General features: G+C 42.7%; 1 protein-coding gene across 1 annotated transcript; it reads right to left on the bottom strand.

Moving 5' to 3' along the window:
* Positions 1-814: 814 nt before the first annotated feature.
* Positions 815-12,511, bottom strand: gjb2.S (gap junction protein beta 2 S homeolog). Its single transcript, XM_018250296.2, has 2 exons — positions 12,420-12,511; positions 815-3,918 (listed from the first exon to the last, which is right to left on the bottom strand). The coding sequence occupies exon 2, from the start codon at positions 3,897-3,899 to the stop codon at positions 3,153-3,155; it is 747 nt and encodes a 248-aa protein (XP_018105785.1). The 5' UTR covers positions 3,900-3,918; positions 12,420-12,511; the 3' UTR covers positions 815-3,152.
* Positions 12,512-27,626: the final 15,115 nt, after the last annotated feature.

Raw genomic sequence — 27,626 nt, 5'->3', positions numbered from 1 at the left:
AAGGCAGGTGGTGGCAAGGTGTCCATTAGTGCTAGTGCCCTATCAAGGCCTCCAACATCAACTAGCTAAACATCAACAAGATGTTGAGACTTGAGTATACACAACCCTTCCCACTACATCAAACTTACCAAAGACTTGTGGAGCCAGCCTCTAATCATAGATCTCCTCCCCTTGGCATTTGGGGGGCACTCAGGATGAAGTTGAAAGACCCTGGAAAGTAGCTTAATATTCAGTTTGGGTTTCCATAGAGTCCAGGGTCCCCTCTCCCTCCATCTCCACTGTCACATTCTGTGACCATGCATGGCTGAACCCATCAAGTTAGCAGTTGGCTGAACATTGCCACGCCCTACATGCCCGTTCTATAGCTCATCAGTGAGGTGGGGGGGGGAGATGAAGTCCAGTCCCGTGCACTCCCATTGCATCACATTCAGCAGGTTAGGGTGGGATTTAAACTGTCATCCCTAGGCTGGGCTTGTGCTGCCTTCTTCCTCCAATTCAGCCTGGGATCATCTCTGGTCTATTGCACAATCTCCCCTCTTACATTGGGGAGTCAAAGTGCATCAACATAGTCATTTATTAATGGTATTACGTTTGTAAATATAAATTCATTTTAATATTTCAACAGCTGTAAGGCTACAGGTTGAACCTCATTGCATTCTCCTTGTAGCCTGCTATCAAACAACAGCCATCGGTAATAAAATGATCTCCATCCTCCCAGCAAGAGCTGAATTTATCATTAAACAAGTCTTAGATGTTTCTGTATTGAGCAATTTTCAATAAAGTGCTAATTAAAGACTCCACAAAAACACCTTCATATGAGACAATTCTTTATTTAAACTATAAAAAACTAAAATACAAAAAGTTGCATTTCAAAATTACATTTATAATTCAAATATCTTGTGCATAGAGATCTCCACCTAGTGACCTATCCATGTCAGTACAGCTGCCTCAATTTGCTGAACGTTTGGACTCAATACAGGAGAGTAAAGGTGGCCACAGATGTAACAATTACGATCTTTCTTGGGAAAGTTCTTTCCAGGAAAGATTGTTTGTTTCAACACACACGCGTAGAGCTGAATCAGATATACAGGTAGAAACAATAAAATTCTACCTGTATCTAACGATTTAGCACTAACAATGGCTGATATTCAGGTGCCTTCAAAAGGCACCCAATCAAAATTTTCCATCCAGCCCGATCGATGAGCCGACCGATATCAGCAGAAGACTTGGATATCGGTCCGCTCATCGGTTGGGCTGGATTCCACCATACACGCACCTAATATCGTACGAAAGATTGTTTTGTAGGTTATTATCTGTGCGTCTATGGCCACCTTTAGGAGACAGGTCTCAGCCTTGGATCATTTGTTCTTCTAGGGCTCAAACAAGAGCAGAAAGTGATTTGGTACAAATTCATTACAAAAAAAAATCTATTGCCCTTGGATGTATATATAAAAAATAATAATATTCAATTAAATATCTAAGGCAGCATATTGCAAACTATTCCTGGCACTATACATGCATTTTAGAGTTTCAAGTCTAACAGATAAAACAATTGCTTAAACCATTATGTCATCAACGTAACCTTCTAAGAAAAGGTTTTTTCCAAGCAATACCATTAATAATAAAAAAAAACATCTATTTACAAGTCTTTATGAAAGCCCTTAGCAGTGAGAGATGACCGAAATGATGAAAAGCTTTTGTCAACGGTCTTTCTTGAACGTTCATTTTCAACCTATTGTTTTGCCGTTGCTTTGGAATCTTGGGATATTGGCTATTGCTGTTCAACAGCAGCCGGAGAGCTACAGGTTTAGGTTCACTGGCTTAGAAAATACCTGTAATTAGTTTATGCAGTTGGAAAACATTAGGGGGTAATGAAAGAATAGAAAAAAAAAAATATTTGCTCCAGGCCATAGCAACCAATGAACATGTAGCATTTATTGATATGCTATTTAAAATAAGACATCTGATTGGTTGCCATGCTTTGCTACACCAGGAGCAGATTTACCACCTTATAATTAATCTTCCCACTGAAAGTGAAATGGGGTTTTGAAAATTGAGATTTAAGATTTAAACAACGGGAACCATATTTATTCAATAAGAAGCCTATGGATCATACCATTTAACTGGCAGAAATTTCAGTTCCGTCTTTAAGCACCGCTGTACAAAATCTGCAAATGATGAGCCCATTTAATTGGCAGTGTGTGTGCAATCAGTTATAAATGGGGCTATGAGTCAGTAGAAATTCTTCTCTTCCATAAATAGCATACAACATTACATTACTATAGATTGTCCTACAACATTTTCTTATTATTATTAGAACACGTCAATAAGTATACGTAAGAACACTGGCAAGCCAAAATAACAAAGTGGCTAAGAAACCAGTCTTGCCGTATTTGTAAGAAGTCTCCACATCCCATATGGACTCGCCCGCAATCAGTGGTTTAACTGGAGTGCACCCAGCCCCCTTGCAAAGGAAAAACTTCAGAGGGGCCCGCGCACTCCGATCCCCATCCTCCCACCCACTTCCTGCCCCACCCAATTTCCCGCATCTGCCCCAACTCCGCCCATGTCCTGTCCTCTCTTGCGTCCCCTTCCTCGCTGGTAAGAGAGCAGCTGGGGAGGAGGGGGTTTTCTTATTAGCTATAGAGGAAGCAGACCCCACAGTCTGGGCCCCCCTGTTCCGCGGGCCCCCTTGTGACTGCGGGGTCTGATTCCTCTATAGTTACGCCACTGCCCGCAATCAACATGGTCTACTTTTTTCACTTCCTGGTAGAAAGACTATGTTAGTAGGCCGGACAGGAAGTGATTAGCATACAGAAAATGGCGTCACTCTGAGCAATCAAATATTTTGCTATGGTTCTACCTTATTCTGTAAGGGAATATTCTTTGGCTTGATAGCTAGTTGTAGTCTACTGTTATAGTCAGACACTGTTAGTTCACCCAGGGGACTAACGGTGCAATACTATGATTTTAATTCCAACCCACGTTGCCACTATTTTCAATTTTGCAGGAACATAAGCATGGATTAGCTATCATCTGTCCTGGTTTCTGATTCATTCTGATGGAGTTAACACTCCATATGAATCATTGGTGGCTACTCCCATCTGAATGCCAGTTTACCTGCCCAAGTACCATTAAGCCTAAGCACAGGGCTATTGTTCTTTTTGCTCGTTCATAATGTTCTGCTTTTCCTCCTTTCCAGATATGTGGTTAGAATTCCTAAGTGTCTGTTTTTTTGACCTCCTTAGGGAAGCCTGCATGATTAGGTAACACAGCTCCATGACGTTCAGAACCATGCAGATGCCAGACACGCTAATCATGAATATGGTGAACACAGTCTTTTCTGTAGGCCTGGAAATGAAACAGTCGACAAGGTTGGGGCAAGGCCAGTTGTTGCACTGCACAAGCCTCTGCATTTGGAAGCCGGAATACAAAAAGTAGAAGAGGTACATAAATGCAGCTTCAAAGAGGACTCTGAACAAGATGCTGGTAGTGTAGGTCCACCACAAGGTTCCCTTGATTCTGACCTTTCTTTGCTTCAGCTCTTCCAAGTCCTTTCCCCCATAGTTTCCTTTCTTCTTCAGCTGCCTCTTCTCCTCGTGTTTCAGATAAGCAACATGCATGGCTACCAAAAGGGCAGGGGTGGCAACAAATATAAGCTGTAGGCACCACAACCTAATGTGAGAAACTGGAAAGTGATGGTCATAGCAGACGTTCTTGCATCCAGGCTGTAAAGTGTTGCAGGTGAAATCGGCCTGTTCGTCACCCCACACGCTCTCTGCGGCCACGACGAGGATCATAATGCGGAAAATGAAGAGAACCGAGAGCCAGATCTTGCCGATGCTTGTAGAATGTCTGTTCACACCTCCAATGACCTCATAGAGTGTTCCCCAATCCATTGTGATGGATAGATAGTCTCTGTAAAACAGAATGGAAGCAATTTAGATGTTGTAATAAACATCCACATTAGAACATAAGCCATATATACTGTCCTGGCATTTCAAGTACATAAGGGCCCACACAGGTCATGCAAGCATTTTTCTGCTTAAAGCAGACGGTTTTGACATAGTATACACACTGGGCATTCCCCTAGGACAGCTCCTTACCAGTTTGTAGTTATAAATATACTTCCCCTTTAAAGTCTTTCCATTTTCTCCCTTTCTATCCCATTCAGATCAAACACATTGCTATCTATGTATTCAGCACTTAAAGGAGAAGGAAAGGCTAAAATTAAGTAACCTTTATAATTCCTTCCCAGAGACTATTATCCTTCTGTTACTATAGGCACCATCTCTCCCTACTATACCTGCTATCCCACAGTCACACTCCCTTCCCAGAGACTATTATCCCACTGTTACTATAGGCACCATCTCTCCCTACTATACCTGCTATCCCACAGCCACAGTCCCTTCCCAGAGACTATTATCCCACTGTTACTATAGGCACCATCTCTCCCTACTATACCTGCTATCCCACAGCCACACTCCCTTTCCAGAGACTATTATCCACTGTTACTATAGACACCATCTCTCCCTACTATACCTGCTATCCCACAGTCAGACTCCCTTCCCAGAGACTATTATGCCACTGTTACTATAGGCACCATCTCTCCCTACTATACCTGCTATCCCACAGTCACACTCCCTTCCCAGAGACTATTATCCCACTGTTACTATAGGCACCATCTCTCCCTACTATACCTGCTATCCCACATTCACACTCCCTTTCCAGAGACTATTATCCACTGTTACTATAGGCACCATCTCTCCCTACTATACCTGCTATCCCACACTCACACTCCCTTCCCAGAGACTATTATCCACTGTTACTATAGGCACCATCTCTCCCTACTATACCTGCTATCCCACAGTCACACTCCCTTCCCAGAGACTATTATCCACTGTTACTATAGGCACCATCTCTCCCTACTATACCTGCTATCCCACAGTCACACTCCCTTCCCAGAGACTATTATCCACTGTTACTATAGACACCATCTCTCCCTACTATACCTGCTATCCCACAGTCACACTCCCTTCCCAGAGACTATTATCCACTGTTACTATAGGCACCATCTCTCCCTACTATACCTGCTATCCCACAGTCACACTCCCTTCCCAGAGACTATTATCCACTGTTACTATAGGCACCATCTCTCCCTACTATACCTGCTATCCCCCAGTCACACTCCCTTCCCAGAGACTATTATCCACTGTTACTATAGACACCATCTCTCCCTACTATACCTGCTATCCCACAGTCACACTCGCTTCCCAGAGACTATTATCCACTGTTACTATAGGCACCATCTCTCCCTACTATACCTGCTATCCCACAGTCACACTCCCTTCCCAGAGACTATTATCCACTGTTACTATAGACACCATCTCTCCCTACTATACCTGCTATCCCACAGTCACACTCCCTTCCCAGAGACTATTATCCACTGTTACTATAGACACCATCTCTCCCTACTATACCTGCTATCCCACAGTCACACTCCCTTCCCAGAGACTATTATCCCACTGTTACTATAGACACCATCTCTCCCTACTATACCTGCTATCCCACAGTCACACTCCCTTCCCAGAGACTATTATCCACTGTTACTATAGACACCATCTCTCCCTACTATACCTGCTATCCTACAGTCACACTCCCTTCCCAGAGACTATTATCCCACTGTTACTATAGGCACCATCTCTCCCTACTATACCTGCTATCCCACGACCACAGCAGATGATACTGCAATACCTTTACAGGGGTCAATATGTGGCATGTCATTGGAGCCTTCTCTGCACTGCATAATTTTTGTAAGCCAGGTGCATATTTAAGTGTCACACAAGAATTTCAGGTTTTATTGATCCCCTTGACAGTTCTGGTCTCAAGTGAAATACAAGATACATCGATGCTGCTTCCTTCTTCACACTCCAAATCTCTAGGGTCGCTCCCAGCCTGCCCCACACTCCTCTAAAGAAAGCCATGCAAAGAAAACACGGATGCCCAGAGCTGTGCTACGACCCATTTCAGTTGATGCCCAGCTTAGACTGCCCTTGTTATCCCAGGCTTCTACTGTGAAGGAGTTGACAATAAGAGATTTACAAACTAGACAGACAAGCACAGCAATCTTGGAAACAGGTTCTACATATATGTAAGACCTGAAAAAAGGAATTTCCCCAGTAGCTACCAGTAAGGATTATGTTGGTACAATAATAAACAAGCTAAAACGGACACAGAAATGATCTTGTAGGGGAATAATTTGTATCTTGGTCAGGTGGATATTTACAACTAACAGTGGACTTGTGGGTGACATTGACTTTACAGCCAGGAAGGTGAATAGTTGTGTAAGGCAACGGTGTAGGGCATGATCAGGAGGCTGAGAGACCACTGTCAAAATGGTTCACCTTTAAGTTAACTTTTAGTATGGTATAGATTGGCCAATCCTAAGCAACTTTCCAACTGGTCTTTGTTATTTATCGTTATTTAATTATTTGCCTTCTTCTTCTGACACTTTCCAGCTGTCAAATGGGGTTCACTGACCCCATCTAATAAACAAATGCACTGTAAGGCTACACATTTATTGTCATTGCTACTTTTTATAATTCATCAGGCCTCTCCTATTCATATTCCAGTTTCTCATTCAATTCAATGCATGGTTGCTGGAGTCATTTGCACCCTAGCAACCAGATTGCCGAAGCTGCAAACCGGAGAACGGCTGATTAAAACGTTAAATAACTCGAAAACCACAAATAAAAATTGAAATCATCTTACATGAAAATGTCTTACATGTTTGCACAGGCTTATGGGGGTATAGCCGCTGTGTGTGTGTTTCCTGAAGGAATCACTAGGGGGTGCTAGAGATCAACTGACACAGATCAAGAGTTTTTTAAATGATATTGAAATTTGCATCTATACCCCCATCTGTTTGATCCTACATGTGCTACTTGCCTTGTGTAGCCTTACACCTGCCTAACGATAGAATTTCATTTCCCATTTCATCCTGTGTATATACCTGACTCTCCCGCCTCTATTCTTCCCTGTGCCAAGGGTGCAAGTAAAAAGCTACAAACTTTTTTTTTTTTTAACAATTCTTTTTATTGCACAACTGTTAGGAGCACATTTACTATTGGTCGAATATTTAACCCCCGATATTCGACCGTCGAAGTAAAATCCTTTGACTTCGAATATCGAAGTCGAAGGATTTACCGCATTTCCTTCGGTCGAACGATCAAAGGAAAAATCGTTCCATTAAATCCTTCGAATCGAACGATTCGAATGATTTTAATTCATCGATTGAACGATTTTCCTTCGATCAAAAAAAGCTAGGAAAGCCTATGGGGGCCTTCCCCATAGGCTAACATTGGTGCTCGGTAGGTTTTAGGTGGTGAAGTAGGGGGTCGAAGTTTTTTTTAAAGAGACAGTACTTCTACTACTATAATGGTCGAATAGTCGAAGTCGTAGTCGAAGGTCGAAGTAGCCAATTCGATGGTCGAAGTAGCCAAAAAAATACTTCGAAATTCGAAGTATTTTTTATTCTAATCCTTCACTCGAGCTAAGTAAATGTGCCCCTTACTATTACAAACATCATATGTCACATATTTGTCCTTGTTGTACAAACCTTCGATCTAAACAAACAGGTCCCACATGGTTGAAACAGACTGTAACATTCACACGTGTCACTGGCTAATAATACAAATTCACAGAAGAATATGTGCTAATCCAAGAGTAACAATGCATTATTCATGATAATATAATGAATAATATATATAATATAATAATGATAATGAATATTAGTGTCTGGATGCAGCCAGTTCTAAACCAGAGCAGACGTTGCTTATATAAATAAGTCACATAGAGATGTGGTGCCCTAATAGGAGTTCTTTGGATAAAGACAAAGTAGATATTTATTTAGGGAGTTGTACTGGGAAGGGAATGTGCCACCTTGTAGCTGCCATGTCATACCTCCCAACTGTCCTGTTTTTTGTGGGACAGTCTCAATTTTTGCAGCTCAACTTGCAGTCCTGGATTGTTACTGAAATGTCCCAACTTTCTCTTTGATCTGCTGCATTGAACAGCCAGAAAAAGATACAACGTTTCTAAAATCTAATTGGCTTTTGGCAAAGAGCCTAGCATAAGTGGCAGTGACAATTTAAGGTAAGCAAAGACACAAGATAAGCAGGTCTCTTGGGGAAACTGTGACTTGCAGCTTAAAGGGCAATTCACCTTCATTAGCAAAACTAAAACTGTTACAAATGTGCACATATTCTGGGCTCTCTGCCAAAAGCCAATTTAGATTTAGAAACGTTGCATCTTTTTCTGGCTGTTCAGTGCAGGAGATTAGAGAAAAAGTCAGGACATTTCAGTAACAATCCAGGACTGTGAGTTGAGCTGTCAAAATCAGGACTGTCCTGCGAACAAACAGACAGTTGGGAGTAATGCTTTCCTTTAACATATAATTATAGGCTAAAGCATGCAGGGAGTTGTTAATTACGACCCTGCCATCCATGTGCTTGTACCTTTTAGTTAGTGAGCTTCAGTATTAATGACTATGAATATTTTCAGTATTAAAATGGTTTCTCCATTTAATTATGGCCCCAGACCCTGCCATCCATTTAGTTGCACCTTAAGGCCAATAAAAGCTGCCAACAGACGATGTCAGCAGTTTATTGGCCCATGTGAAGGGCCATTCGACGGGCTTCCCCGATCGATATCAGGGCGAATATCAGCCATATCTCGATCGGGCAGGTTAAAAAATCCTGAGCGTCTATGCGGTCTCGCGATCCGACCACCCGTATCGGATCCATTGTGATCCCTAGGGCCCACGATCGGATCAGCCCGATATCGCCCACTTCAATGTGGGCATATCAGATAGACATCCACTCATTTTGCTGCATATCTATCCTGCAATCAATGAGACATTTAGGGTCAGGGCACACGCTCAGATTCAGGGAGATTAGTCGCCTGGCGACAAATCTCCTCTTCTTCGGGGCGACTAATCTCCCCGAACTGCTTCCCACCGGCTAGAATATAAATCGCTGGAGGGATGGCACTTGGAGCGCTTTGTTTTCCAAAGTTGCCCAAAGTTTCCTTATTCGGGAGACATCGGAAATCGAAGCTCTCCGAGTGCCATCCCCCCGGTAATTTACATTGTAGTCACTAGGCGACTAATCTCCCCGAACTGCTTCCCACCGGCTAGAATATAAATCGCTGGAGGGATGGCACTTGGAGCGCTTTGTTTTCCAAAGTTGCCCAAAGTTTCCTTATTCGGGAGACATCGGAAATCGAAGCTCTCCGAGTGCCATCCCCCCGGTAATTTACATTGTAGCCACTAGGCGACTAATCTCCCTTAATCTGAGCATGTGCCCTGACCCTTAAATGACGAGAACAGGAACATATCAATATACCGTCTGATTAATAAGTAGCCCACCCTAAGTGTACCAATGAGTCGGGGGGCAGATGCCAGTGGTACCAGCATTTCCTGGTGACTCAACAAGTTTCTATTTCCGTATTAATTGCCTCTGCAACCCGAAGGTGTATACTAAGCACGCCCTATGTATAAGCTCTGCACTAAACATTCTCTGGCACAAACCCTACTAAACCAATGCCAAATGCTTCTTATCCACTCATATGCTAATCCCGTCACACAAGTTGCTATAAATTGTGCTCCGCAATCAGGTTTAACATGGGAATATAAATTATACATATCAACTGGCAAGTGGCATACCGTTAATTAATAATCGGGGTTAATGAGTATAATGAGTGATCAGCATTTTGTCTAAGTGCCAGGGCACGTAGAGACGGGGGTAGTGGGTTCAATGGGCATTTGCATTTACACAGGTCTATCAGGAAGACCAGATATTAAAATGTCATGCCAGGCCAGCAGCGCTTACCTTTCTACTGAATGGGAATCGGGTCTGAACTTGGAGGCAAAAGAGGCCCTGGCACTTAAACGTACACAGAGGCCACAGGCCCAAGAAATAGGGACTGTCTATGTCATCTTACAGCCCCTCTGGCATTTACCAATGACTGCCAGTCTGGCCCTAATGGGAATAAGTTGCCCTATGACTTATTTCCATCAAAGTGGTATGATTTAAGAATGCAACAGCTAGAGGTTAGTCATTAGACTTAGAAGCACAGGAACCAGAGTGCACTACTATATCATATTTACTGGAGAGTTGAGTACTCATTGCCTGCATAGGAACCAGAGTGCTCTACTAACAGTCTCATTGCCTGCATAGGAACCAGAGTGCTCTACTAACAGTCTCATTGCCTGCATAGGAACCAGAGTGCTCTACTAACAGTCTCTTTTCCTGCATAGGAATCAGAGTGCTCTACTAAAAGTCTTATTGCTTGCACATGAACCAGAGTGCTCTACTAACAGTCTCATTGCCTGCATAGGAACCAGAGTGCTCTACTAACAGTCTCATTGCCTGCATAGGAACCAGAGTGCTCTACTTACAGTCTCATTGCCTGCATAGGAACCAGAGTTCTCTACTAACAGTCGCATTGCCTGCATAGGAACCAGAGTTCTCTACTAACAGTCGCATTGCCTGCATAGGAACCCGAGTGCTCTAACAGTCTCATTGCCTGCATAGGAACCAGAGTGCTCTACTAACAGTCTCTTTGCCTGCATAGGAACCAGAGTTCTCTACTAACAGTCTCATTGCCTGCATAGGAACCAGAGTTCTCTACTAACAGTCTCATTGCCTGCATAGGAACCCGAGTGCTCTAACAGTCTCATTGCCTGCATAGGAACCAGAGTGCTCTACTTACAGTCTCATTGCCTGCATAGGAACCAGAGTGCTCTACTAACAGTTTTATTGCCTGCATAGGAACCAGAGTGCTCTACTAACAGTCTCATTGCCTGCATAGGAACCAGAGTGCTCTATCAACAGTCTCATTGCCTGCATAGGAACCAGAGTGCTCTAACAGTCTTATTGCCTGCATAGGAACCAGAGTGTCCTACTAACAGTCTCATTGATTGCATAGGAACCAGAGTGCTCTACTAGCAGTCTCATTGATTGCATAGGAATCAGATTGCTCTACTAAAAGTATTATTGCTTGCACATGAACCAGAGTGCTCTACTAACAGTCTCATTGCTTGCATAGGAACCAGAGTGCTCTACTAACAGTCTCATTGCCTGCATAGGAACCAGAGTGCTCTACTAACAGTCTCATTGCCTGCATAGGAACCAGAGTGCTCTACTTACAGTCTCATTGCCTGCATAGGAACCAGAGTTCTCTACTAACAGTCGCATTGCCTGCATAGGAACCAGAGTTCTCTACTAACAGTCGCATTGCCTGCATAGGAACCCGAGTGCTCTAACAGTCTCATTGCCTGCATAGGAACCAGAGTGCTCTACTAACAGTCTCTTTGCCTGCATAGGAACCAGAGTTCTCTACTAACAGTCTCATTGCCTGCATAGGAACCAGAGTTCTCTACTAACAGTCTCATTGCCTGCATAGGAACCCGAGTGCTCTAACAGTCTCATTGCCTGCATAGGAACCAGAGTGCTCTACTTACAGTCTCATTGCCTGCATAGGAACCAGAGTGCTCTACTAACAGTTTTATTGCCTGCATAGGAACCAGAGTGCTCTACTAACAGTCTCATTGCCTGCATAGGAACCAGAGTGCTCTATCAACAGTCTCATTGCCTGCATAGGAACCAGAGTGCTCTAACAGTCTTATTGCCTGCATAGGAACCAGAGTGTCCTACTAACAGTCTCATTGATTGCATAGGAACCAGAGTGCTCTACTAGCAGTCTCATTGATTGCATAGGAATCAGATTGCTCTACTAAAAGTATTATTGCTTGCACATGAACCAGAGTGCTCTACTAACAGTCTCATGGCCTGCATAGGAACCTGAGTTCTCTACTAACAGTCCCATTGCCTGCACAAAGCAAATGCATCCCCTTGATTCGAGAGATTCCATAACTGTTGCAGCATGTAGTCACTGATTCATGTCCCTGCTACAGTTAATGAGAGTCTGGAACCAGGAGGAGCTGCACATACATGCTGCTGTCCCTTTAATTACCTGACACTCACCTGACTGCACTGCTTGATGTGACTCCTGAACCATTAGTGGGAATCCATGGAGCACATTCAGCACATTATCCTCTATGTATGGAGTAATTCCATGAGTAAGGACATATATATATATATATATATATATATATATATATATATATATATATATATATATAAATAAATAAATGTGTGACTTATTAATTATTACTCACACTAATGGAACGTGTCCCAGCCTATGGGAACAGCAGCAGCCACTACCCCCTAAGTACAAACAGTAGATCGAGGCTACAGGTACATTCCTATAGGGAGAGGAGTGTGTGGTTTGCCAGGGCAGCAGGAATTCAGGGTAAGGGACAGGTATAAGAGATTGGGATAATGGTACAGTCCTACCTGTGCGCTGCTTGTTGTTGCTGCGACTGCCTGTCTCCGTGCGACTCAGTCTCACCTTCCCTCACACACAGACTTATTTAGGAAGGAGAGGGCGGGGCTTCTCGTATTATAATGAATTTACTGCCGGGACTTCAAAGCAGCCCCAGGACAGTGCTTTAGCTCTATGTGAATCTGAATGAGACAACTGGGGCCATATTGACATGTGGGGCCCCATCAACGACTAGTGTTGTGTTACACTGACTGCTTGAACCCTGGTACAAAAGGTGCTGGAATAGGAGACTGACAGGACAGATGTGTGTGTGTCTTTACTATACACACAGTGTCACCATTATAGCCTCTTGCTCTGCTCCACTAGCCACAACTTTAGCCCCTTGCCTTGCTCTTCTACACTAGCCACAGCTATAGCCCCTTTCCTTGCTCTGCTCCACTAGCCACAGCTATAGCCCCTTGTCTTGTTTTGCTACACTAGCCACAGCTATAGCCCCTTGTCTTGTTTTGCTACACTAGCCACAGCTGAAGCCCCTTGCCTTACTCTGCTCCACTAGCCACAGCTATAGCCCCTTGTCTTGCTCTTCTACACTAGCCACAGCTATAGCCCCTTGTCTTGCTCTGCTACACTAGCCACAGCTATAGCCCCTTGCCTTGCTCTGCTACACTAGCCACAACTATAGCCCCTTTGCTTTCTCTGCTACACTAGCCACAGCTATAGCCCCTTTCCTTGCTCTGCTACACTAGCCACAGCTATAGCCCCTTTCCTTTCTCTGCTACACTAGCCACAGCTATAGCCCCTTTCCTTACTCTGCTCCACTAGCCACAGCTATAGCCCCTTGTCTTGCTCTTCTACACTAGCCACAACTATAGCCCCTTGTCTTGCTCTTCTACACTAGCCACAACTATAGCCCCTTGTCTTGCTCTGCTACACTAGCCACAACTATAGCCCCTTTCCTTTCTCTGCTACACTAGCCACAGCTATAGCCCCTTTCCTTGCTCTGCTACACTAGCCACAGCTATAGCCCCTTTCCTTGCTCTGCTACACTAGCCACAGCTATAGCCCCTTGCCTTGCTCTGCTACACTAGCCACAGCTATAGCCCCTCTCTGACACCATAGTCTGTGCCTTGGGGATGTGCAGGGAATAGTGTTAATAGTTAATAGTGTTAAGACAACACATGGACTGACTTTGGGATTATCTGATCAACTCACCTAAAGGCAGAATGGTCACGTATTTGATCAGTTAACAGGGATTGGCTGCTTGCATATTTAATTATTCCCATAGTAGCCCATAACTCTGTGCCCATGTGTCGTCTAGTCAGTTTTGCCCCAGTCCAACAGTGGCTGGTTGAGGTTAAAAATCAATGTAAACTGGGGAGAAGGCACTGACAGAGACCTAACAGCGCTGGGATTATGGCCTCCAGGCCCTAATTTGTGGATAGGGCACCAAGGCATTGGTTCAGAAACACTGGGGATGCGCAGGAGATACGATCGTTTTTTAAATTTCTTTGGATGTCACGCACCTTCCCCAGTATCTCTGCTTACCCCTGAGTGACAGCAGAGACTGACTCACCCCAGCTTGATGCTGCTGCAGATTGTGTGCCATAGAGCTAAGCAGGCCCGGACTGGCAATCTGTGGGTTCTGGCAAATGCCAGAGGGGCTGCTGTAAGGTCCCATAGAAAGTCAGTATTTAGTAGGCTGGTGGGGGCTGTTTGGGCCTCTATGTGGGCTGATTGGGCCTCTGTGTACCTGAAATGCCAGGGCCTATTTTAACTCTCAGTCCGGACCAGAGAGCTAGCACTTAGTCAAATATGTAAAAAAGCTGTAAAAAGGTATAACCATCCCTGGCTGTGGATGTATATTATCCTACACAGAACTGAGATTTTCTCTCACTCTCTCTCTCAGGTGATGACATATAATAATTACCTGTCACAATAAGCTTTCCAGAGATAATAAGGGACTTTCATAGGCAAACTATGCTCCTGTCTACTGACTCACAGCAACCAATAAACAGTTTGCCATTATTTGGTCTAGTTCAGCTAAAATAAGGAACACAACTATGTGATTGGTTGATATGGGGTGATGGAGTGAGACTTACATTGTTACTGCCTCAGTTATAGTCAGAAAACATTAAAGACAAACAAACTGGGATCTGCAGTTACACCCAATTGCTTCAGAGGAGGAAGATCCTTATTCAATTTTAATAGTTCTCCCTTTTCCTTTCTAAATCTAATTTTCTATTGCATCGAGTTCCACCAGGCAGGGGCCTATATACTTTTGCTGGTAGAATAGTGAATGGTCTTAAATTGGGTGATAAAACTCTGGTATTCCAGTTTTGATATGATTTGGAACTTGCACTTTAAATCTTTGAAGAGAGTTCCAGAAGCTTTATTTTACTAAACTGCTGCTACAGGTTGGTATGTAACCCTTACTCTGCTGATCAGACATTCCCACACCTGGGCACTAGATTGAATTGTTCTCTTACAAGAGGCAGTTGCCAGACATATAGGAGAAATGAGGTCTGGATTTCTAGAGATTGTTGCTCATTCAGGTTCTTACTTTGAAGGGGTTGTTCACCATTGAGTTAACATTTATCATGATGTAGAGAGTGATATTCTGAGACAATTTGCGATTGGTTTTCATTTGTTATGAAATGTTATATGTTATGGTTTTTGAGTTATTTAGCTTTTTATTCAGCAGCTCTGCAATTTGCAGACCGTCGCTACGATCTAAATTACCCTAGCAACCATAAATTAATGGGAATAACAGACTGGAATATGAATAGGAGAGGCCTGAATAGAAAATGAATAAGAAAAAGTAGCAATAACAATACATGTGTAGCCTTAAAGAGCATTTGTTTTTTAGATGGGGTCAGTGACCCCCATTTGAAAGCTGGGAAGAGTCAGAAGAAGAGGGAACATAATTAGAAAAATATGAAGAAAAAAAATAATCAAGACCAATTGGAAAGCTGCTTAGAATTCTATTCTATAACATACTAAAAGTTAACATAAAGGTTAACCGCCCCTTTAAGTGACACTTAAAGGGGTGGTTCACCTTCAAACAACTAGTTGTTTTCAGATAGATCACCAGAAATAACGGCTTTTTCCAATTACCTTCTATTTTCTATGTGTCACCGTTTTTGTAATATTGAAGTGTAAAGTGTCTTTTTCACCTTCTAAAGCAGCTCTGGGAAGGGGGGGGGGTCGCCGACCTTGTAAACTGCTCTAAATTGATATATGTTAATACATTTCTTATCTGTGTCCCTGCTGAGCAGAATCTCTGGGTTTCATTACAGACAGCTGTTAGACTTGATACAATAATTACTAATACTCCAGAGATGCTGCTGACAGTAACGGAACTGGAGGGCCCTGGTGCGAGACGTGCAGCCGCCCCCCCCGCCCCCCTCCGTACCAGATTATCTCCCCCAAAATCGGCCGATGCGGCCGGAAATCTGCAGTGCGCGAGCTGCCGGGAGGCCCTGAGGGGGTGCGGACCCTGGTCCAATTGCACGCCCTGCTCCCCTGGTAGTTCTGCCACTGGCTGCTGAGAAATGTAAAAAAATAAATAATGGAAAGTAATTGAAAAAAAGTCTTTATTTCTGGGACCAGCCAGGTTGCCTAGGGCGCCTGGCTGGCTGGGCCCGGCTCTGGTTTCTGGCCAACTTTCTATTGTTTTGTTTATTCAGGACAACAGCCTGGACAATTGAAGCTGCAGAAGTGGCGGCGCCTCTTCACTTCTCTGATGCTTTTAACCATCTGGACAGGTATAACAGGTGTATGGGCTGATTTAAAGAATCAGTAACATAATTTTTTTTTTTTTTAATTCGTTAGTATAGAACAACAAAAAAAAAACACAAAGACAAATGAAACTTTTAAATCGCTTAGTCTTTATTGAGAAATAACTTACCGAAACTCCGCTTGCGTTCCTCTTCAGAAAAGGCAACGGGGCAGCGCCCAATCATGCGGCGCTCGATTTCTTCTCCATGGCGATCTCCTATAAGGAAGGCAGGGAGGAGAAATTGAGTGCCGCACAATGAATCGCCGGATCGCCTTTTCTGAAGAAGAGCGCAAGCAGAGTTTTTTTTAAAACTTAGTGATTTAAAAGTTTAATTTGTCTTTGTGGGTTTTTTTTTTGTTCTATACTAAAGAATTTAAAAAAAAAATTATTGATGTTATTGGTCCTTTAACTAATAGTTCTATTGGACGACAGATGAACAGACATGCTACCACTGGTTGGTTAGTGTGGTTAGATTGCCTGACCAAATCTAGGTATTTATGGCAGTGTCTGTTTCCTCTATAGTCACTATCCTACCAAGAGACTTATTTATTCTCAGAACACGATGCCTAATAAATGTCCCATGTGCTACTGACCTACAGGTTAATTAAAGCATAGGAAATAAACCTCAGTGCTTCTAAAAAATCTGCTTGTCTTGAATCTGGGGCTATTATGTAACAGGAAATATCACAGAACTAATTAAGACAGTATGGAAAATATATTCATTTGCTTATTAAATAGGGAAATGATGTGCTGACACCCTGTGAGTCATTTCCATGCTGTAGTGGGGTAAATGGGAGTTTTGTGTCTCACCAGGAATGATAATACACATAATGATGGATTCTTACTTTTGGAATATTCATCCATTCCCATTGGTTCTTATATGGCTTCCTACTAGTAAATCCTAAATGAAATGCATTCCTAGTTTTATTCAGGACAATAGCCAATAGCAGTCGGGGACGAAGTTTTTTAAAACTCATGAATTGAGCTGATAAATAATGTAGCCTATGGACTCTAATGCAAGAGCAGAACCCTTTAACTGCCACCCCATAACAGCTGTGTCTCCCATTACCATCATTATTTCATCCTACCCCTCTAGCTTGCCATATACCTCCTTGTTTTTCCTCTATGACCTGTTAGGTCTCATGATCTGGTTGCCCAAACTATCCCAAGCAATGGAGGTGGCCATGGAGGACAAACTAGCCAGACAGGTATGTGTTCTACTAGTGAGTAGTGTGTGCACCTGCTCATGACCCTGATTAAACAGAGAAATGAATGATACACTGGGCACCTTTTAGAAAATAAAAAGACCCATTTCTATTTTGTGGTCCCATAAAAAGGGTTGTGTTATATTGCTTTCTGTTGAACACAATGATAAAGCTGCTCTTACTGTTTGTGAGTTATTCTGTATACAAAGAGGCCTTGGCAAATGCCATTATTGTTTGCTCTCTTTTTGTCTCATCATCTTATCTCCAATCTTGTTGGATTAAAGCTCTTAACAATATTGATGGGACAATGGAGGCCATTGATTTATAACAGATAACATCTGTTCTATAGTTCCGTTTTGGGATTTGCTCCCTCATTTTTATATACCTTCAGGGTAGCAGCACACATGGCAATTTCAAGTGGTTCAGTGTAGGACTATGGTGCCCAAGATTCACCGTTGGCTGCCAACTCAAGAGCCCACCTCCCCACTTGTGAAGGCCCCTCGCCCCCATAGAAAACCTTTCCCCCCTGTCGCCACCCTGCTGATTACCTCCACAAGTAAAAATCTCCACTATCCATACGGATCCTCCCATCCAGGACAGACAGCTGGACCATGAAAGCAAGGCCTACAAGGGCATGGCCCATCAGGTTTCTCCGGGTGTCCCAAAAAAACAGTCCAACCCTGGAGCAGATTGTCACCTGAGCATTTTGTCTTTCCATGGGAGGGAAGCAAACTGCTTTGATTTATCCTGTGTTCTATTATGTTTATTTTCATTCGTTTTTCAGAACCAATGTGAATCTACAGACGTCAATAGAAACAGTAACCAGCCAGTGCCTGCTGGGCTTCTTAACTTTATATCCTTTCCTTATACAGTATATCCATTAAATGGGCTCATTTTAGTGACTTCAGGGTCACGTACCCCATATGACTAAAGTGCAGCATCTCCATTCAGGCAGCCATTTGTGTGGGCTGTGGATCAGTACTGAACCAGTTCTCCAACCTATGTTTCATCATTTACCTACGTGGGCCTGTAAGTCTATCATCCCTGTAGTTTATTTTTTGTTCCTGTTTGTAACTAACACTCATATAATGCGTAATTATCTACTGTACGTCCTAAAGTGTCCAAACCCATATTGGGACACATATTGTTATGTAACTATCTAGGAGAAGCCTCCCTGTTCTTTTGATGTTGCTTTCTCTGCATAAATCTGTTTTTCATAAGTAAAGTATCCTTGTAACAGGCCAACACATGTCAGACTTGCTTCCACAATGCAGTGCTCATGTTCTTTTTTTCTTCCTTCAGTCCCTCACTTCCTTCCCAGTTGAACTTATTTACATGTTCCTCTCCCTCAATTTCACACGCAGTCTGAATGATCATCTATTTTGGATCGACCGAAAACAGTGGTTCCCAAATTGTGGGGCTGTTGCCCATAGGAAGGCCCAAATCAGTTGCTGGGGGGCTCAAGCTAAAGACTGTTTAGGTTGCTTATAACGGGAGAAATCCTGTTTGGCCTTCTAGATAATTCTAATAAATGTCAGATTTAGATTTGGGGCTGAACACTTATTTGCTGTCCTCTCTAATATTGAATATTATATTATTAGAACTGTGACTGATTGGCTGATGAATCAACATTTATTTTACAGGTATGGGACCTGTTATCCAGAATGCTTGGTACTTGGGGTTTTCCCAGATAATTTTTTATTTTAAAAATTTGGATTATTTGATTTAAATGAAGTCTATCAGAGACAGCCAATGGGTTTCTGGATAACGGATCCCATACTTGCTGTAACCTTGTTATTAGCTAAGAAGCCTGAGATGCATTCTTTCCTTTGTTCCATATGCAAGTGCACAAGGTTCATTAAAACAAACAAGTCATTGGGTTCCATATTCCCTGACCTTTTGGCCATAAAGTCAAGTAGAAAAAAGGATTTCAGACTCTCTTTTGACTAAAGGTTTAGGAAAGTGCCTTTATCCCTGACCCCAGCAAAAAGGCCTGTGGGACAAGGATCTGAAGACCCACCTTCACCTTACGTCTAGGGAAGGTCTACCCAGGTGCAAACAAAACAGGAGGGATGAGGAGCCTAATGGCCATGCACCCTCTTAAATCTCAGTTGCACCCCTAAAATCAATGTGAGGAAAAAAACAAAGTGGATAAAAAACGTGCATAATTTATAAATAATAATGCAGTGCTCTAGCCTTTCCTGCCCCACCAGAAGAGTGTTTGTGTAACATAAACATCAGTGCCAGTGCCATTAATGCGAGCAATCAAACCATAGATGTTTATACCATGAGTCAGGCACTTCCAGGCCCTGACCAAATGTCTGAACTCTAAGGGCAGAGACACACGCTGCTAGTTCGGAAGATTAGTCACCCAGCGACAAATCGATTCTTCTTCGGGCGACTAATCTTCCTGAACTGCCTTTCCGCCAGCTAGAATGTAGATCGCCAACGGGATGGCACTCGGAACGCTTCATTTTCCGCAGTCGACCGAAGTTGCCTCACTAGGAAACTTCGGGTGACTTCAGAAAGCCGAAGCAATCCGAGTGCCATCCCGCCGGCAATTTAGATACGAGCCGGTGGGAAGTCAGTTTGGTGAGATTAGTAGCCCGAAGTAGAACGATTTGTAGCTGGGCGACTAATCTCCCGAAATAGCAGCATGTGTCTCTGCACTAAGGGTGAGCAGCTACTTGTCATTTCTACAAAATAGACAATAGTGATAATTGGTTTTACTAAGACACCACGTGTTTTGGCAGAGGCCATTCTCATAATTATCTATGGCATTGGTGGGGTATTCTGTAGCCACAAAAAGTAGCTGCTACTAGAAGCTCTGTTTGTCTTTGCCCTTAGGGGGATACAGCTGAAACAGTCCAAAGATGAATGAAACCAAAGATGAATGAAATTAGCATCCCCCGGCCCTTTTCTCATACATACAGAGATAGATTTGAGGGAAACATGGTAAGCAAAAAATAAATCAAGTTAGAACCTTATGAAATGTTTCATGTTTCAGTTTATAGAGACAGAATTCTTCCTCCTTTGAAAGAGCACTTTATGGGTTTCACCAGCAATTAAATAGGGTCGTTATTCATATCATTAAGAATTTGTTCACATGTGCCTGCGACTCACGTTTGTGCCTCAAACCCCGTAATCTAAACTGAGTGCACGTGTCCTCCTGTGTGATGCAGCAGCCACTCCTAGCTCCCGGCACACTGAGCCAGACACACACATCCCAACCAACCCCAAACTACTTGCATGGTGGCGCTGTCACTGAAAAAGGGATCTGGGTTCCATAAAGAATAACAACAATATTTTCAGACTTTCTCTTTTTGGTTTGGAGTTTTGGGTGCAGCCTGGAAGCCATAGTCATAAGCATCGAGGAAGGATTTCTGATACATCATGTTCACAAATGTCCTGCAAAATTATCAGCATGATTTTATGAGGATATTGAGGTCTATGTTGTGTGCCAGTTCATACGGTTGGCAGTTTTTGCACAATAATGAACCACGAAGCAGGAACTGTGGTGTTGCACATCCATATCAGTGGGAACTGGGAAGTGAGCTACATCATCCCTTACTCTACATTGTGTTCTTAGATTTTTTTTGTAGATTAAATTTTTATTTTATGCTATTATAAATTCATCCAGTCTTGATAAAATAAAAATATTTGAATGCCTATGGCACACTAAATAATGTGACAGAGACAGCTGAAGCATCCTGCATATAGTAGATGTGTCATTGTATTATGGGCTGCCCCAAGTCCCAAAAAATGCTGGTGTTTTTTCTTTTTTTATGGGTGATAGGCTGAAAAAGATCTAACAAATTTTTGGGGCTCCCCTCCTTCCCCCCTACATTTCCTAACTCATGGCACCTTAACTATACAGTGGGCACATGTGTAGGGCAAAATAAAATTTTTATTTGCTGTTTTGAAGGTTTCCCAGGCTTGTGTAGTGCTGCTACATATTCCTCCATTGTAACTTCAATTTGGCGCCGTATGCAAATTAAGCATCGCTAGCATAACTTCGCTTTGCTTGGCGAATTAACCCCAGTGCAACTTCGCAACCTTACGCTTCCCCTGAGCGCAACTTCGGATTTTAGTGGATTTGCATAGCGCTGGCGAAAATACGCCTGGCGATGTGCGACGAAGTGCGGCGAAGCGGACGCTAGCGCAACTAGGCATCTTAGTGACTGTCCCACCCAGTGTTCCATAAGCCTTGAGATAACTAAGTGCCTTATAGAGTGTAAGCTTTTGTGCGCTATGTTTGGGTGCTATAACTTTTCATAAATAATTAAGCAGCATAAGCAAACTGTGGTCAAGTTTACACCAGCCTAATTATACATTGTTTGAACATGACATACTCCTTGAGCTGCAGGTCTGAACCCACATAGTGATGTGTCGTGAGTCTACTAACAAGAACATTTTTGTTTTTTGAATATAGGGAAAATGGCATATGGGAGATTTGTGATCAAGGAGTATCCTCATCCACACTGCAGACTTTATTTGTAGTTTGTGGAAGTGAGGTACAGTGGGACTCGTATACATGAGCTTCTACTGAAATGTGATATAAGCCCGGAATGTAACATTGAGTGCTAGGTGGAGCAGACCTCTTCTTTAACGAAGGCAGCAATGGTTACACTGTATATCTCCCGTGCTTGTTTTTGGACTGGTCACCTGAGCTTACAATCTGTTGTCTCTGTTCAGTAGTTGATTAAGTCCATGGATAAGCCCCAGTGAGAAAAGGTTGTCTTAACTCTACTGTCTAAAAAATGTAAAAAAAACTCCATAGTTATAATTGAAAGTGAGGCTTTAAAAGGGGCTTGGCCTCAGTCAGTGGTGTAAGGAGACTCAGGTCTGGAGGGGGCCTCTGCCTTATCTGCTTGCTTAATCTCCCTCCCTATATAAGGGAAAGGAAAGTGGTGCAGCCCCTTAGGCCTCAGGACCTGTGAGTTGGGGGTATGGCCTCAAAGTTCCTCTGCAGGGGGACCCAAAACACCACGGGCCTTAGTGAACCCATGCGTGCTGTTTCAGTGGTTGCACCTACCAGTATCTAATAAAACTCACCTGCACTCACGTGTTTTCCAGTATGATTAGTGGAGCCTCACCCAGGTTTCAACAGATGCACAAGACACACCTCCAATTATCCCTAAGCTAGCTAAAATTAAATGAAAGCCATGGCTAACCAGAACTTTCTGCAATAGGGCAGAGTATGGTTATTAGAACAAGTTAGGCAACCCATGCAAAAAAAAATATGCAAATCCCCTTGCAATAATGTCCTGGCAGGAATCAAACCTAGGACCCCAGCACCGCAAGTCATTAATGCTAACTACTGAAATCTCATATGGTTGGCTGATAAGTGGAAAACAGGTATGCACTGGCAGAGGGGTTGCAGCTGGGCCAAGGTGTCCATGGGGTGGGGGAGGGGCCATGGGCGCGCGTCCTGATTCGGCAGCCCCGGACCCCCCCCCCCATTTCTACGCTGAATTGATCTATTCTGAAGTTATTCTCAGTGCAAAAATAAAATAAGCATTTGTGGTGATGCTAGAGTTTCAGATGGACCACCAATCAGAGAGGGAGGGAGGGTTGGAAGTCTTGCCAAATTCTGAAAAGCACTTTCTTATCTTCATTTCAGGACTGTATAGTATCCATTCTACTATAGAGTCCTAATATATAGCCTACAGATGAAATGAATTCCTATTTACAAGGCACATATATCAGCACACAATGACACCAGTCAAAGCACCATTCACTTTTTCTAGTAAAATTCAGGTAGCACCTGCTTTGAAGAACTGGGTGCAAAGCACAAGATGGAGCGCACTCTGGAGCCAGGGAGCCCTGTACTTAATGCTTGACATTGGAAGCAATATCAAACTATTTGCATCCAATAGTAGGAGGGCGAAGAGTTATATATTTTTGGGAGCAACCCACAGAGCAACATACAAATTGCAAAAAATGGAAGATCTGTCTGGTGTTTTCGGACTCTGGACATTTCTCCTGGCTTCATAATATGCCAACTATTGAACTGACAGAAATGAATAAATCTGTAGAATCAATGTATAATTAACCAGCGTATTCTACAGTCTCATCCCACTCCAATGGAGAAAACCTACTCATCAGCACAATCCCTGCTCTACCGCCATGGACTCAATCACACGTCTTCCTTCACTGGTTTCCCCAATACTCGAGTCCTTACAAAGTCCACAGATAAGTCAATAAGTCACAGTTCAGCCCCACACAGAGCTACTGAAATATGTTGTCACTTCTTTACAACACAAGCGTTGTGCCCTTTAAATTATACTTGCACTAAGGAAATACATTTGGTGGTTGAGAAAATTATGACAAAAGCCATGACACTTTTTACACTTGACACTTTACTCTTTTAGGAAAATGACGATGAATGTTGAATTAAATAAAAACATAGATAAAAACCATTTGATCTAAATCACATATTATTTATTTGCAGGCTGGAAAATGAGAAATGTTACAGGGATAATTTCATCATATATTTTTGTTCAGAGACATAGGGTCATTTTTGGGTCTGGGGAGGTTAATTAAAGACATTTTCTACAGATTCCTTCGTAGAATTCCAGGGTTAATTCCATGTAGGATACCCAGAACTCATGATAAATACAGTGTCAATAAGATAAAGATAAAAATACAAAAAACACAAGATAAAAACAGTGCCAACAACATTTATAATACATTTGCAGGTTAAATAAAGTGCCTGTTCCATCCTTGTTTCTTTAGGAAACTAATTGATGATGTGATTTTTTTTTTTATGTCCATTTTCTTTTCAACTGCACCTACAATTCACTAGGGTGCAGGGACGTGATGTACAGGTACGGGCAGGGTTAGGCCTGGACTGGGAGTCAAAATAAGCCCTACCATTCCAAGTACACAGAGGCCCAAACAGCCCCCTACCAGCCCACTATATGGTAACTTTCTATGGAACCCTACAGAAGCCCCTTTGGCATTTGCCAGAACCCACAGATTGCCAGTCCGGGCCTGGGCAGGGTCACTTCATTTTGTGTCATTTGTAACCGGCTGGTCGAACTCAGTCGAAAATACTTCTGAATACACTTGGTAATCACATGTAATTCTTTCCAGTGCTACTCTCATTTACTAAATCCATTAGTTTCAGCCAAAAACCAACTCTCATTTACTAAGCCAGTGTGAAGGGCAACATTTAGATTCAAATCACAATCAGGCTTGGATCTGTGGGCAGGCCACAAGGCCCGGACTTGGGGAGGCAAATTGCTGGGGGAAAGCTTACTGCCCACTGGCCGCATCTAAACTGGGGACTATAGATTTTGACAGTTTTTCTAATCTCCTGCCTGCCCAGTCCCCAGCGATCCGGTAAACTGCAGCAGCAAAAGTGAGAGAGGTGTGTGCATTCCTCCCAACATTTTGGAAGTAAAAAGAGGGACAAAAAAATTTTTTCCGCATGTAGCGCAGCAATTTTTTGACCACACCTCTGTATGTGGCCACACCCCCTAATTACCATGTTTGTTTTACAAAATTTGGCAGGTTATGAAAGTTTGAAAATATTTCTCCTTATTTAAACTGTGTTTTTGTGTCTCAAAATTGTTACAAAGTATCTTATTTGCACCTGTTAGCTGTTCTGGGCTCTCTGCTAAAAGCCAATTAAGTGAGAAACTTAGTTTCTTTTTCTGGCTGTTCAGTGCAGAGAAAAGAGGGACTTTCCAGTACAAATGAGGGACTGCGGGTTGAGCTGTCAAAAGAGGGACTGTCCCTCCGAAAAAAGGGACAGTTGGGAGGTATGAGTGTGTGGAGAGGGGTGTGAGCGCAGGGGAAGTTTGAGCGAGTCAGGCGTTGAGGAAGGTTAGTATGCGAGGGGTTTAGTGTGGCTTGGGGCAGACTATTTTTGATCAACGTGTTTTTTTTAATCACCATTTTCCCCCAATTTCAGGCCTAATAGCAGGCACCTATACAACAGCGTGATCTACAATTTGTCCACAAATTACCATCACTTTGGTAAGTAACCGCAAGCTGTGACATAGGTTTTTGCCAATAACGACACTGGCTTACATTTTAGTAGGTGCAAGTCTGGTGTGGTTCACTCCTATGGCTATGCCTGTTATTGCTAATAAGCATGGCTTGGTTCACCAATCTGGCCACAGGTGATTTGTGTAAGAAAATTTACTGGCTATAAAACCCCCTATTCTACTCTAACTCATTGCCCAGTATAGGTATATGTTCCATAGTTCCTGGGAGTAATATCTTGTCTGATCCTGTTATTGACCTGCTGCCTGAACTGACCCCTGCCTGTGTTTGATGATTCTTCAGATTCTGATTCGGTACTGTGCTTCTGATCTGTGTATGACCCTGGCCTGTGACCTTGACCATGCTTCTGCTTCCTGATTTGGTACCGTATTGTCTATTTGCTATTGGCGGAGACGGTTCTTACGATGTACTCAAGGTAATTAATAAACAAGTTAAAAAGGACCAAGGAATGGCCCCACTAACAGCACTGGCCCAATTAGAAAACATTCATTTACAACCACTCTTTATAATCCTTCTTCAGCCAGTTCTCTTTCCAAGTACAAATACTATGTTCCAGGTCAATATTTCTTAATTTAATCAGTAACTTTCTGTGAGGCACTGTATCAAATGCTTTAGTGAAGTCTAAATAAATCACATCCACTGCCTTCCCAAAGTCTTTGCTATAAAAGTTGTAAGAGCAAACTTCATACCACTAATTTGAAATGTATGATAATACAATAGAAATATCTTTGAAAGGGGGATTTTTCTATTTTAAATAATAGTAAAGGCGGTTTTAAAAGGAGCTACTAATTACCCAGGCAACAAAATCCAAGGAAATGCCCCATGTACCACTGGCCTGGATGTTCAAGGCATTTGACATTTATTTTAATACATATTATTAATAATACATTAAAATATTTGTTTTTGCATGGCTGATGCATTGGAAAAGGTTGCAGATTCATTCTGCTTGTTCCCCTGTACACAATTGGGGCAAATTCACTAAGCGACGAAGCGCCTAACGACAGCGTGAATGCGCTAGCGTAGCGCATTTTCGTTAATTCGCTGATTCACTAACGGACACTGGTGTAAATTCGCTAGTGTTACTTCGCACCCTTACGCCTGGCGAATTTGCGCAACGGACGTAACTACGCAAATTCACTAAAACGCGCATTGTTCTGAACGCTACCTTTTACGCCAGACTTCCTTCGCCACCTCAGACCAGGCAAAGCGCAATAGAGTAGATAGGGATTGCTTCAAAAAAAGTTAAAAAATTTTCTAAGTCCCAAAAAACGCTGGCATTTTTTCTTTTTTTATGGGTGATAGGCTGAAAAAGATCAACATTTTTTTTGGGGCTCCCCTCCTTCCCCCTACATTTCCTAACTTATGTCAACTTAACTATACAGTGGGCACATGTGTAGGGCAAAATAAAAATTTTATTTGATGTTTTGAAGGTTTCCCAGGCTTGTGTAGTGTTGCAACATATACCTCCATTGTAACTTGAATTTGGCGCCGTATGCAAATTAAGCATCGCTAGCGTAACTTCGCTTTGCTTGGCGAATTACGCTACGCAACCTTACGCTACGCAACCTTACGCTTCCCCTGAGTGCAACTTCGGATTTTAGTGAATTTGCGTATCGCTGGCGAAAATACGCCTGGCGAAGTGCGGGCGAAGTGCGGGCGAAGTGCGGCGAAGCGGACGCTGGCGCAATAACGAATCTTAGTGAATGTCCCACATGTGTCTGGATGCTTTCTCTGCTACTCATGTGACTCTGGGTCAGGGTCAGTCAAAAAAAAGTCAGTGGTCTGAAATCTCATCATTGTCTTGAATCAAAACCCTTCAGTCTGATGATCTGATGGAAAGGAAAGTGAAGAAGATGAAGGAGTAGGAGTTTGTTCAAAAAGAACATATGGATTTCCTGTATTTAGGAGTTTTCTTGATAGTGGGTTTCTGGATACTATATACCACACCTGCAGTAGAATGAAATAAATGTTTTCATCCAACTAGAAAGACAGACTACATTATATCTACCAATGGCTTTAGGAACCTCTTGCATGAATATTTTTCCATCTTATTTCCGCACGGGTGCTTGGTTGAGACATGAAGGTCCAACTGTGTCGCAAACTATGTTTTTATTTATGATTCTCAGAAATCTAATATCTATAGAAAAGTAACTGTCAAGGCATGTGTGCCAATTATCAAAGAAACCATAAGACAAATATTAAAAAATGTTGGGCATTGT

Source organism: Xenopus laevis, chromosome 2S (assembly GCF_017654675.1).
Source record: "Xenopus laevis strain J_2021 chromosome 2S, Xenopus_laevis_v10.1, whole genome shotgun sequence".
NCBI classification, from domain to species: domain Eukaryota; kingdom Metazoa; phylum Chordata; class Amphibia; order Anura; family Pipidae; genus Xenopus; species Xenopus laevis.
Note: the sequence above shows the minus strand (reverse complement) of the source record. Positions and strands in the feature narration are given on the sequence as shown.

Bases quoted from the DNA above. Each gene is read 5' to 3' on its own strand.
- gjb2.S (XM_018250296.2), bottom strand. From the start codon at position 3,899: ATGGATTGGGGAACACTCTATGAGGTCATTGGAGGTGTGAACAGACAT.